Source organism: Vidua macroura, chromosome 1, assembly GCF_024509145.1.
Source record: "Vidua macroura isolate BioBank_ID:100142 chromosome 1, ASM2450914v1, whole genome shotgun sequence".
Lineage (NCBI taxonomy): Eukaryota > Metazoa > Chordata > Aves > Passeriformes > Viduidae > Vidua > Vidua macroura.
The window spans coordinates 19,168,877-19,183,547 of NC_071571.1; the positions used below are offsets into that span (position 1 = coordinate 19,168,877).

The window sequence follows — 14,671 nt, forward strand, 5'->3', positions numbered from 1 at the left end:
TTCCAATAATTTTTGTGTGTGGTGATACTTATATATCAATCAGACACACACACACACACACACATATATTTCTATGTATATCTGATTTAATGTTTCATCTTAATGAGATTTGAAAGTTACTTAGTAATGTGACTTGAATACTTAGAATTCAAATTTTCCTTTATCTCTATGGAGGAGGATGAGCTGAAACAGAGCACTGAGAGTGTTAGGCATTATGGAACAGCTGATACTAAAATGGAAAATAATAAGAAAAAAATGTGACAGATCTTGCAATAATTAAATAGTATTAGAGAAATACATTTATAGGGAAGTTTAAGAGTTAAAATAACTGTTGGGATAAATGAGTCTGTAAACAAGCATTTTTCTGAGTAAGATTCAAATGAAGGACCACTGGGAATGCTAGTGAAACTCTGTTTCAGACATTTGGATGAAAATTTATGAATTGTTGAAAAACATTTCAGCTGCATTTCTGAGAGAGGGCTATATGACATTTTTTTGGTCTGGGTCAATTAAACTTGCTGCTTTATAAAAATATAAGAATAGGATTCTCAGTTAATCTCAATATTTTATCAGACCTCTAGATTAATGTTTGTATAATTTTTAATGTGGCAATTTTAATTATTAAAAAATTAGAAAACCAGATGGAATTACAAAACAGCAACAGATTACTTAATTAACTTTTGCCTACTGGGATAAATAGAACATACCACAGAATATATCAAAGCAGACACCAATGAGACACTATACATCCATTAGTACGCAGGAGATTTTCTCTTCAGATAGCAGTTCTTCAGATAGCATATGCCTATCATTCTTATTAAATAAACCCAGCAACTCCTCATGTTATAATCCACAGCATATAACATCATGGCAAAAATCTGAAGAAGTATTCTATGATGCTCCCCGCAGACCAGTGAAATCTCCCACCTAAGTACATGAAGGGGACAAAAATGAAAAAAATAATTGCTATTATTTTATGAAGTAGTGTAACATGTAAGTTAGTCTGCAAATACTAACAAACATCCTTCAGCTGTGGGTCCTAAACCAAAAGTAATCAAAACATCAGATTTTAGAATTGTTGACATATTTGTCTAATCATATCACAAATACTCTCTCAGCTCCATTGCATGACACTCCTATTTTTACCTGGGTAAAAATAGGAGTGAATCAAATGAAGGGCAGACCTATAAACTCATAATAATATAAATCTGCTTTACTTATATGAAATATCCTTTGAACTTATTGCAGTGCTATGTAGAGTTTTGCAAATACTTAGTGTAATTTGCAAAGATGTTCTCTGAAATAAAAATTATTTCAAACAGGATTCCAGAAGCTCTACAACTGCTTCTTTTGGAATGAACTGCAGCTGATGACTTCCAAGATACCCAGAAAAATTGATGATAATTACTGCACACCAAATACATTCCTACATGATGTGCACTGATACCTTTTTATTTAATAAAAACGAATGTCACCATATATATGTGCATACATTTGGTTATTGCTATCAGAATTAAAAGCCTGCAATTTAAACCCAGCCTATTCGAAAAAGGGCTCAGCAGGCCCACACAAATGGAAATGACTGCTTGCCACAGGTTTTTAACCAGGCTTCAAGACAATGTGTTTGTTAGTACCTTCAGATTAATATCAGTTAGTTTTTGAACATTTCAATCTCATGCTAGATGATTCAAACCAGATGAAAATAAAAATGTGTTACCCAAAACAAAAGAATACAGAAAATACAGTATTGTAGTATTTACTGGATAAAATAACAAAAATCATGTTTGCTTTTTTTTTTTTTTTTTTTTTTTAACAGCATTAAGTGATCAAATTTAGGCCATACAAGCATCAAGAAATGTAAGTAACTGTACTATTAAGGTGGTATCTACAACTTTTTTTAAACTGCTTGAAATCCAAAACCAGAAATGTTGTATACCTCACTTAAAAATCATTCAAGTGCCTTGCACAGTATGTAAAAAAAAATGATAGTAAATACTGCTATGAAACGTACATGCAGTACCTGAATTTTATATTTCAATACATCAGGCCCAGATCATCAAAGCATTTAGGTTTCCACTAGGGAAGCTCTGAGTCTCCATGTATATTAACCCCTTCCCTGAAAGGAGTAACTGTTTTTGATGGGGTGAATTTATAGCATTGTCTTTCCCTGTGCAGGGAGGGAAAGGGTCAATTTTACAGAAGGAATGGTTCCAACAGGCAGAAAGTTTATGGTCTGCAACTACATGAACCACCTTCCCTACACAACATAAAAATATTCTAATATTAAGGATTATTTTACAACTCAGTGGAAATATGCAGTAATGCAATTCATTTCCTTTGTCTGGATGACAAAAATGCAGTCTTAACAGTCACAAGAACCCGCCTTGTGTTAGCTATAAAAAAAAATATATTTATATATATATTTATGCAACTACTATGTGCATTAAACAAAACCACTGTATGAATCAGCAGGGTTCAATAACACTTGTATCTGAATCTCTGGAAGGGGTGCATTGAAGTCTATGGTGCTTCTCAGTAAGGACTCACAATGAAATGGCAAAGAATAGAAACCCATTTATTTTAAATCTTATTTTTCTTACCCCATTGCCTAATAAATGGTCCATATGCTCTCTGGCAGCTAAAACGATCTGTTGCCTTTAATTCAACCTACTGCTGAGAAATGAAATATACACCTTAATACAAATCTGATAATTAATTTTTTAGTGAACACTGAACTCGAAAATCAGCCAAACGTCATTGTGAACTCCCATGAAATAATTCCACCATCATGAAAATTCTCTGTTGTCTTCAGTTCTTACCAATCTGTGTATCATGAGTTGTTTAGCAGCCTAGTAATCAGCAATGTACAAGAAGCATTGTATTACTCCTGAAAAGCATTTACATTGTGACTCACTCAGGTTGGCAGGTCAATTTAGAATTGAAAAGTGTATTTCACATCTGTTTATATAAATGCTGGAAAATTCCTTTTCTTCTTTACCTGTCTTAAGATACTTTTCTCAATCACCCTGTGATCAATGCCCTTTGCACTGAAATGGTACAGATTTTTTCCTCAATCTTTGAGATAGCAGAGAAGAAGACTTGAACCAAAGGGCAACACCCTTGCGCACCAAAGCTTTATTATATTTCTGATTACTGTGCATCCCCACACCTAAAGCAATTAACATGGCACTTGTGCCATAGTTCTGATACTGTAGGTGTCCACTGACAAGTGTTCTGCATGAACCATTGTGTCTCAGTCCACTAACAATAACTACTGTGCAGTAGTAATCTGGTATCTTAGATAGTTTTTCTTCTTGGACAAAGTTTATCCAGAATCTTCTTTCTATGAGGCTACAGCAGCTTAGGGCTCCTTTTCCTTAAAGAGAGGCAAAATAAATGTCTTACACCTGTAGGCCAGTACTGGTGTTCTGTCCCAGAAATTTTAGCACTGCTCTGATACGATGAACCCTTCTTTTTCTCCCACTGGTTCCACCTCAGCATAGGCAGGATGTCCAGATCCTCTTCTGAATTTCATTGCTGGCCATCTGCTTGGACGTCGCTACAACAGCAATAATGAAAGAAATGTTTATGAAGGGTACTACAATAAATTGTTAATAAAAAGATCTAACAATATCCTGCAACTTTGACCTCTCATACTAAACCACACTCCCTGTAGTTGTTACAGGAATAGAAAGGCACAGTTCAGCAGCAGCAAAAGTCAGAAGAATTAATACCTCTTTTTAAATTTATGAGGAATGACTGTTCTTAAACACATAAACAATTACCACTACTCTTAGTAATGAAGAGGATGATATAGCACTAGTCTAAAATGGTTGATTATTGGATTTGTCACATAAAGAACTGATACTCCACTAACCTCTAAGGATCGGTCCGATACTCTTCCTTCCTAGTTCTGCATAGGAATTTTCTAATGTATTCTATGCCATGGGAAAATATGTGGCAGAGTTGACAGGAACTTTAATTAAAAAATTATTTAGGATAAAATTCTGGCATGCGTATGACGGACTCTCAAAATAATGACTTCCTATTTCAAATGCCATAATTTCTACTTGAGTAGTTCACTTTGATGGTTAAAATAGAAGCAACATTTTAATTTAAACTCATAAGAACTTTGGGTACAAGAACCTTAAGAAGTCCTAACCAGTTTCTAGGATCTTGGGTGCCTACTTTAAAAACAGCTAATAAACAGAGAAAATAAACAGTTATTTTCTAGGACAGATAAAACAATTCCTGTATTATTATGATACCTCTAGGGAGGAAAAGTGCTTTAAACAATCTTTATTTTCAAATGAATTAATGTCAGGTAAGGCTCAGATTTTTGGTGACCACTCTGAGACTATGTCAAAGGGAATAGCTTTCAGGAAAATAGGGAACTCCTTCATAGAGTCAGTGAGAAGAAAAATCTTTCCTAAAAAGATTTTTCCCTATTCAGAATTTTATCTGCCAAATATACTGATTTATTTCTCTTTACTGACAAGAGTTACAATCTGCTTGGAAGGAGGTCTAGAAGATACAACAACTTATATAGAAACATTGCAGGAAAATGAGAGGAGAATCAATGAAAACCAGTTACAGCCTATATTTTCATTGACAGCTCAAAAACGAAATAATTTTACTTTATGATCTTTATTTTGAATAAACACTGCATTTGATTTTCTGCCCCTATAATACCCCATTTTTATTTCCTTTCAATCACAAAGGAGACTTCATGCTGCTGAGGGGTGCTGTTGGTGGCCATAACATAGCCACAGTCATGTTGTTTTGCTGGGACTCCTGGTGCTGTTGGGCAGGACTCACTAAAGAAATCTTGAGGTGTCACTGGATTTGTTCCCAAAAAACCACACAGCTGACTGCAAGTTCAGCACAAAGTCTTCCTCAGTGACCATTTTCAGGAAGATACCTCATAAAAGCAACTGCTTCCTTTTCCTCCCGTTGCAGGGTCAGATTACTTTTGAGGCATTCAGAGTTAAATTCTGTTTGGCAGGTAATTTAAAATACCAGACTTTTCAGTGCAGCACCTTCCTACAAAATAGGAAGGCAGAACACTGTCTTCTTTAATGGATGTCTCTTCCTAACAAGAAAGTCTGTTGAAACTTTGGAGAGTTTTTTCTACCCAAGCTTGATTCTGTGTGTTTTCAAAATTAAGAAGGACAGTTTGGTTACTGCTAAAGAAAAAGGGTCATATTCTGTTCTCAGGCTCACTAAAGTAAATCAAGAATTATGCAATTAAATGTAAAGGGTTTATTTCAGATTTACACTGGTACAAATGAGAAAAGAATTGGATGGAGAGTTCTCTAATGAAAAGGGAAGGAAAAACCACTGGAAAACTAGCAGGAAAGAATAACTAGAAACATAATCAAATGGCAACACTAAGGATGAGCTGGGTTCTAAGTTGCTTCCTAATTTATTCGTAAGGTGTACCTATGATTAGTTACTACTTCATTGCTACATTGATGATAGATACTAAATTTACCATTTTGTACTACTCTTTTTAATTGGCCTTTCCAGATGATTAGTTATGGAACAGATGTGTATCAGTTTTAATGATACAAGCCATAAGACATAAATATGAGTTGTTTTTCCAGAAATAAAGCAAAAGACTTGAAGGTCATCTCCTAATATTGCAGTTAGAGTTTTCTGTGGTTTCTTGTCACGTCTGAGGTGAGATTTTCCTTTTATAGTGATTGTTTAATTTCAGTTTCATTATGTGCATGTTGACAGTTTTAAAAGAGAGCACTGACAAACTATCAATTCATTACCTTATGTAACCCCTTGAAAGCTGTAAAAATATTTCAGCTTTAACAAAAAAAAAAAACTAAAGTAACTTGATAGATATTGGGAGATAAAAAGTTCCTTCATTTACTGAAGCAGCTCAGGAAATACTTAATGCATTCTTCCTCTTTTTTCTCTGGGAAGACTATTTAAAAAACAGAAAAAACCCCTACCCCCAAACAAACCAACCAAACAAAACACACCAAAAAACCCACCAAACGCAAACCAAACAGGGAGAAAGCAAGCTGGGTACTTAATGAAATAATTCTCATTTTTAGCAGAAAGAAATACGTTTCTTCCTCTGGAATCAGAACACTTAAAGGAAATCCTCTGAGTTGTGGCTGGAGAGTTGTAACTCCTTCTTCCTTTCAGGGTATTACAAAGCAGGAAAACAGGACTAGTAATTTTTTTTCATTTTTTGAAGCTTTCTTGAGTTCACTATTTTAAGCAATGAAGTTGAGAGAAAAGCTCTTGTGACCCTACATGACCAGGATGCAGAAGAAATATGTTGAGATGCAGGAAAATAATTTATGATATACATTTAAAAAGTTAGTTCCTATTGAAGATCAGTAAGATAAAAAGAAAAAAAATCCAGCCGTTGGATAACCCATGGAAAGTGAGGTCTACCTTTCATGTTTCCTACATTATGTCTGTCTACACCATTGTTGGTGGCTGTGCAGGATGTTTGACTTCCTGCAGCAATACAAAGATTAAAATAAGTATATTTATATCCATCTTGCAGAAGAGACAGAATTTATACCATTTTTCTTACTTCTGAGGGAAAACCAGAGGGGATTCCACCTATTAAAACTAAAGGGTAGAAACTGAAGTACTCACTCCGGTTGCAAGGAAAGATCTCCAAGTGTCTTCTTATTTTTGATCAGTTTCTTCTTTTGACATCTTTCAATATTGGGGATTTTTGAGCCTTATAGGGCTTGCTTATCCATGAAAATCATATGATTTCACTTAGACATGTTAAAAAAAAAGGGGTTGATACATATCTGAGTGCAGTTAATTGAATATAGTCTAAATAAAACTCAGTTGTTATGATCTGAACATGGTTTCTAGTGTTACAGTTGATGATTTTTTTTAAGGTTGCTAGCTGTAGACCATCTTATTTCCTGCTGAACAGTAACCAATACTACAAGATCAGTTACAGGAGGATGGACAGTTGTGTACAGTTGTGTTGAAATACTGGTATCTGAAGACTGATGCCCTGCTTCTGAGAGTTTTTGGTGCTGACATTATCTCTAAAACTTAGGCAATTTAACACTTTTCTTCTGAGATGGTAATTTACCAAAAGCAATTGTAATAACATATATTTTGTTAGCTGCAGCAATTTTAAGCTTTTACATTTCCTTTCATACATCTGTGTGAAGACAAATTTCTACCAGTAATGGACCGAAGAAACTTGGCAACAGGTGTTACATATTTGATATTCTTACATCCCAGCCTCTATTATCACCATCCCATCCTTAGTCTGTATTTCCCTGAGTACACAAAAATGGAATGAATACCATTCTGTACAGATCTGCAATGTCAGAAGAGCAGTGAAGGAAAACAGTAATGAAATATTTGCCCCTCTGTCATCTCCTCAACTGTGCCACACACATTTTGTTCTGAAAGATTTCTAAAACACTATAAAAAGTTTCTTTGTATATTTCAACCAGCATAAAATCCCAGAGTGCTTGTGCATGCATCAGCTCTTCATTCCTGAGTATACTGAGTATAAATGACATAACATGAGAAGGTCAAGCTTTCAAAGTCTTGACTCTCCAGAGCTCCCTAGTAAACTTGATTTACTACTGAACTACACAAAAGCTGAAGGTATTGAGTACCTTTTAGACTGAATGGTCTGGCACAACTTTGTCCCCTCTATGTATTGATTTTTTTCTATATTTCAATCTTTCAAACTTCCAGAGGACTGGTTCACTGTGTTTACTGAAGGGCTGCATCTTACATTTCCACTGATGTCAATTTCTTTGTCTAATTCAGGAGTAGAGGCACATTTAAATCTATTTAAAAGCTGTATTCTTTAACCACACTTTGTCAAGAAGGCCTGTTTAACCCCGATGATTTGGAAATATGCAAATATGGAGTTATCAAAATTCTGTATTTACTGTCAAAACTTCAGAAAAACTGTTATGACTTACTAAAATAGATTAAGAAAAAGGGAACAAAATTATAGTAAGGTCTTACTAAATGTTCATCTGATATTATTCAAGACTCATTAGTCCAAGTACTTGTCCAGTGTTAATCTGCCTCAGTAGTCAGGGCTTTGGTTTCTTGTGAGAAAATCTTTCTGTTACCAATTTCCTTGACCATAAAATGCATTTTTGTGCTCAAAGTTACCTGAAATTTGTGCATTAGTCTTTAATGTCTTCTAGAAACACCCAATTTATTTGACAAATCACAGTCAGAAGTGGATGAGGCTACAGATATCTGAAACTATATTTCTGATATATATTCCCAGGAATAAGAACAATTACCTGACACCATGTTAAATTCATATTTTGAAGAAACCGTTCTCAAATAACGGTTAATCTCAGACTTAAGATTTAGTAGAACCATTTTCAGGCTTCATTTATTATTCTTTTTGATAGAAGGACTTGTTTAATGTATCTTTTTGTGATTTAAACCATCTTTCTATAACCTTTTTTGCAGTCTTATGTTCATCTGAGGAACTGGCTGCTGAAGGACGAGAAACAGAATACCTCCTTCCTCTACACCTTTGACTTTTATTGTCAGTGTTGATTATTTATTTTAGTGCTTCTCCCTTGTGGCTGATTTAGGTTTCCCTTGCTGAACTGCTGGCTCCTGCTGAGCTGGATAAGCTTTGGAAAAATAACTTTACTATCAGTACTAGGCAATGACAGTGAGATCAATGACAATACTCCAAATGCCAGGATGCTGCAGGACTTTGAAAGAAGAGAAGAATGATACCTGTTCTTTTCTCTTTAATAATCATCTTAATGAAACACAATTCAGCCTGAACATCTGGACAAAAACTACTTGATGACCATGTTAAGCCTATTTCAAACTAAAAGCATAATCCCCTATAAAAAACAATGGCCCATATCCCAGAAGAAAACAGCAAAGCTGTGTGAGCTCCATTAGCTGGCTTAGACAGCTGAGGATCTCATTCTTTTTACAAAAACCCTTCTTTTTCTTTAAATCTGTCTTCTATTTACTTTTTGTTTGTTTGAAGACATACACTGCATTTGTGATATTAATGCAGAAACCTAGAAATGGTACATGGAAAACATGGCTGGATCTTAAATCTGGCTCTTATTTGCGGTGTGCTGTTACAAGCAGAGAAGTAAAATGGTGACCCAGAAATGTCCATTTATTTTCTGAGCTCTGGAATACCAAGAACTCCAGCATTTTTAACTCTTTTCTCATATTATTTCCTTCTGCTAAGCAGACAGGGGGATGAGCAGAAGATCAAAATCTGAAGAAAATCTACTGCTAGATGTGTGTGCCAGTGAATGTTTTCAGATACAATCCCCCATACAGCCCATCATTAAAAAAAAACCCCAGTAATTAGTTCTTTCTCAGACCACCCCAGCTAGAGCTCAGTATTTAGAAATCACCCTCAGTTCATGCTAAGAGTCTACATACTGTCAACTTGAAGTGAGGCAGAGTTAAATGACAGGAATGCAGATGCTTTCATGCTGGTAGGTCTTCATGCTAAAAATCAGCCCCAACCTTATTTAATTTACTAGCAAATACATAATTTAAGTTAAATCAAGGACATAATTTAAAGAGGATTCAAGAGGAGTCAAGGTGCATTCTCCATGCTCTGATCACACACTATTATGTATTTGCTGAAGATCTGCAGCTGTTTCTTCCTCCCTCGTCTTTTTCCTGAAGGCTGCTCCCTGGCTCAATAGCACCAATTCAACTCTCTGTGTGGCCACTTAAACAGATTCCTGAAATTAGCCATCTTAAACATCCAAGATGAAATGAAACAAACAACAAAAAAAGCCATAGGTATGTGCATGTGTGTGATGTAAGTGTACACGTATGTTTCTAAGCAGCTGAACCAGCAAAATAAAGCTCTGACATACCTCCAAGGAGGAACATGAAGGCAAAAGGTGTGACCTTCAAAATAGGATCTTAACTCAAAAGAATGTTAATTTTTAACCACAAACACCCACACTGCTCTTCAGTGTGTGATATATTAATTACTATTAATGCATACACAGCCACTAATACATAAGCTCTGAATTCATTCATATTCTTACAGCTTTGGAGTCACATATGTTAATAAGTTTTGTAACTATAAGGTGAATAGAAGAGAAAGGCTCTTTTGCCTGAGGTTAAGAAGTCTTAATTTGGAATGTCATTTTAGATTCCTTAAAATACTTTGCATGAGGGGAAAAAAAAAGGGGAGAATTAACATAGAAAACTAAAGCTTCAGTTTAGCCCATAGCTCATTGAAATCTGAGCAAATCCATCTGGCTCAGCTGGGAATTTCTTTACTCCTCTTTACATTGAGCTCTGGACCTCTAGATCATATATGCTGTGACCTGTATCACAGGTATGCAATCCATGACATTCAGGACATCATGATTGGCTTCTTCGCTATCAAACCTCACATCCTGAATAGAAGTATACTACATAAATTAGTAAATCAATCAATCAATCACTTTTTAATTGTGCTATAGCTAGTGTGTAGTGCTATATGTTATAGCTAGATTTCTGACATAAACCATGTCAGAAAGCCATAAGATGTCATAAGCCATGAAGAGCATTATTTGACATGTATCCTACTTTACAAAAATCAGTCCAAATCAGCTCAAAGTATACTCAAGAGAGACAGGATTCCTCAAGGGAAGAGTATGTCATGTGATTAAAGAGAGGAAACTATTGTCAACTAAATAAAATTCAATGGAGAGGAAATACTGCAAGGTTAACGATAAGTAAATAGAAAACCAAGGCATGCAACATCTCTTCTGTCACTCTGCAGGCTAATCTTTTGTCAATATTTACTCTTAGATCTTAGGAAGGGCTTGCATTCATTGGAACTTTGACTGAAGCTCCCTTGACTTTAAAAGCTGATAATTCATTGAGTCTTTGGGCCACCAGAGAAGTGTCCAACCTAAACAATGAAACACATGTTGAACAGTGTAGAGGCTGGAAGAAATAGGAAAATAATGCATTTTGATTTGAGTCTTCTACACACTCCACAAAAAGTAGAACATTTTTGAAAATGCATCAAACTGTTTGGATGGTACTGTTTTAAAATTGCACACTACCATAGGCAAATTGAATAGCACTGGCATTTAAGACTTCTCACACTCTTTGTTCAAAATTTTATTCCTGGTGGGGCTGCCCATATGTGTTCTGCTCAACAGGCATGAACAAAAACCCCTAGGGAAGCATTTTCTTCAGACTTAAAAGGTAAAAAAAAGTAATAGAATAATGTTATTATGTTCTAAGACAATAGCTTTTGTAATAAATGGTATTTTTCTTGGCTTTTGTGTATTGTTTATTTAAATTAACTATCCTGCACGCAGGATATCATTTAATAGTGTTCAGAGGTGCCACAAGAGATTGCCTTTATCATTGCCAGGGTAAACAGCAGAGTCAAAGTGTGAGTGTATTTACTCTTATCTGGGAGAGCTCACTTCATGACAAACATGAGTTGGATTTGAGATGAGCTTTGTGAGAACCTGAGTGAGGAGGTAAGTGAATATTGGGTGATATCTGCAAAGAGCACAAGGAAGAAAGAGACTTAAAGCCTCAGATATAGGATCAGTTTATTACACTGTTCTTTATTCAGTAACCAGTCATGAATATAAAACAAATCTACTAAAAATTGTTTACAGAGCCCTTAACCTAAAAAAACCAACAAAATCTGATTGAAAATGACATTTTACCTACCAAGTAGTGACAGTATGTTAGATGTAAAAAGAAGTTTCTCTATTAATTATATTAGAGTTTTTAACGAGTGCTATGTTTGATGCCTCCATAAAGTAACTTCTTTGAAAGTAAACACAAATGTGCCAGGTTCCTGTTCCTTCTTTTGGCCAGCCTTAGAGTTATATTAATTACTAATGATAGATAAACTGATGTGGATCTTGATTTGGCTTCAAGACTTGATGGCAGACTAAAGTGTACTTGTAATTTTTTAGACATCTGCAGGAGGGAGATGCCTGTCCATCTGTCACATCTTGTTTTAACTGTGCAATGTGCTTATTAATCAAGAGACTTATATGAAACAGTATTATTTTCTGAAATATTTATGTGCTTGTTCTTATTTCATGACCAAGCCCATGGCAATCCTCTTGAGCTCTTTTCCTAGATTGGTAACATCAGATCCATATTTCATTTATTTCCCATAAATAATGCATCTTGTGTCCGTGCTTTTTGGTTATCATGTTATCTGTAACAGTTTACTCAAATATTTTTCAATTGCACAAAAGCAATAAAGAATGATTTCTTGTAACACTGACCTATTTATACCAGTTTTGCCTGATTATTTTTTGAACTTCATTTTCAAAAGGCAAGTTTCAGAAGATATTTTCTTCTTTGCATTGGAAACATGTAAATTGTATGGATTAGATGAATATAAGAATAATACATCATACTTATTATTTTTCTAATTGATCAAACAGCTTTTTATTTTGAAAATTTTATTATTAAACTTATTTGAAAAAGCAGTATGATTTCTAGAATGGATTACTTTGTTCTGTTCTAGGCTTATGATAACAAAAATGGTTTTAAAGTTTTGAAACTTGTGCAAGCATTCTGAAGTACAGTCATCCCCTATTTCATCACTTGTGATTTTCCCACTACATCAGTATTTGCACCACTCACAGGGAAAGGCCACCCCTTCATGACTAGTACTTTTTACAATACTTGCTAATGCTGACCCTTCACAAGTATCACAATTATCCTAGTAATGAAAGGAGAATGTAGGTTTTATCCTGTTCTGCATAAATTTTATTTTGACTGATTTCTCCTTTATTTTATACAGAAAGTTAATGTTTTTCTATTTCTTCTAAATGACTACACTGCTTGCTGAAAGACATGTTAGCTGTGACTAATAATAGATTAATAGATTGATTAATGGCACCTAAGGATTAGATACAGTGGAATGAGTCTAACAACACTGATTAAGATACCTCTGTTTGCATGATGAGTATATCAATGAAAGAAATAGATTATCATTCCCTTATTATGTTTAAAACAGATAAAGAAACAAAAAATGTGTATTGTAATTTGGAATTCTTCTCTTCTTAAAAAGTAGTGTTGCCATTTACCTAGCCTTTTCTATCACACTGTGACAGACAAGAAACTTGCTTTTAGTAGAGTTAAAGAATAGAAATTCAATGCATATAAATTTAATCTGTGTGTGAAAAAAAGAAAGGGACAAAACCTTCTCTTTCATACAAGGTCTTAAGTGGAATTTTGTTTGTCTATATCAACAGTGAACTGGCTTGAAATGCTGCATAAACATGAGAGAAAACTATGTGTTATTATATGGATTCTGCACAGTTACATTACTTGAACAGGAATAATGATAAACAATTCATTCTGATTTCTGTCACTACTATTCTATCTAAGAAGAATATTTATTATAATATGATGTTAAAGATGAATCATTCTGTTCATGTTCATGTCTCACTTCAATTCTCATTGCTGTCACTAAGAATAAATGTCTACATCTTCCTGGTCCATCCCTAACGTATGTCCCTAGTGACACTTCCAGTGGTTATGCATCTTCACTGTTGTCCAATAGCAAGTGTCTGTGCTCTTCATAGTAAGGGAATACCAGAAGTAGGGGTTATGTACAGTCATCTCTTTCTTTCATGTTCAGCAAATCTATACTTATCACAAGGCAGAGGAATGTTGCTGAGTTTAAAAAAGAAACCACAAGGAGGTGTAGGTATTCATGGGTTTTTGTGGACACAAAAGCCTATGGAGAATTTTCCTTTCTCATATTTTTGTCTATAGCGGAACTGACTAAATGTTAGCATCTGCAATGTAGGTATCTGCACCTGAGTAGCTATCTGTATTTGAGGGAGAAAAGTGTCAATTTATCTAATCCTAAAGGGGATGTCTCAAATAGGTAAGATGAATCATGGTCTAAAATAGTCTGTTTCTCTCTACACTAATAGAAAGAGCAGAAGAAATGATAGATGTTAAAAATTAGATGAAAATAATATTTTCCATACTCTAGACAAAGTGTAAAACGATTCCTTTAAATGATATAAGGAACAGCTAATACAATTTTCCAGCTAAAAACTTACTAGAAGTCAGCTCTTCTGTAGAATTAAGAATGAATATGTTTTTCTTCCTCCCATAGGAAAATTGTAGAAAAATTATATGTCCTGAAATAAAACGATAGTGCACAGAAAGGTAATGGAAAAATGCTGTTGTGAGGAAAATGAAGGACAGGAAAGAGAAGTAGTGCGGTATCTGACATATATCTCTTAGGTATATGTTCCGTCTACTAGCAAAAGAAGTAATAGCAATGGTAGCTAAAGGAGTGGAGTGACAAACATGCTAAGAACAAAACAATATTCCCTGCTAGAAGAGCTCCTTTTCTTCAAAGATTATGCTATGAACACAAAGATGCTTTTTGACTCAGTTAAGAAAGATTTATTTTGGAGACTCCAAATACCCTAGCCAAGAGACAGGACTAGTGACACAGACTGTTGCTCTTGTCTTACCTCTATAAAGAAGAGACTAGCTGCTGACGTTGGATGATGATACATGTAGACGGTCACGAGGATGGCTGCAGCCACAACGAGGACCAAGACTAGAATGCCGACTATTAACCCGGCATGAAGTGTTCCCCCTTTCTTCTCTGCCGCACTGTCATCTGTTGAAGCTGCACAAAGAGCACACTTAGCACAGTAACTTA

General features: G+C 34.9%; 1 protein-coding gene across 2 annotated transcripts in view; it reads right to left on the reverse strand.

The window, feature by feature from the left end:
* Nucleotides 1-582: 582 nt before the first annotated feature.
* Nucleotides 583-14,671, reverse strand: part of PLXDC2 (plexin domain containing 2) — a 248,792-nt gene continuing 234,703 nt past the window's right edge. Inside the window, exons 13-15 of one of the 2 annotated variants that reach the window (XM_053992518.1) lie at nucleotides 14,478-14,638; nucleotides 3,406-3,559; nucleotides 583-927 (exon numbers count right to left, since the gene is read on the reverse strand). In XM_053992518.1, coding sequence (XP_053848493.1) covers nucleotides 3,443-3,559; nucleotides 14,478-14,638 — 278 coding nt within the window. In that variant the 3' untranslated portion in view covers nucleotides 583-927; nucleotides 3,406-3,442. Of the gene's footprint in view, nucleotides 3,560-14,477; nucleotides 14,639-14,671 lie in introns of both variants that reach the window. The other variant, XM_053992509.1, reaches the window with a different exon arrangement.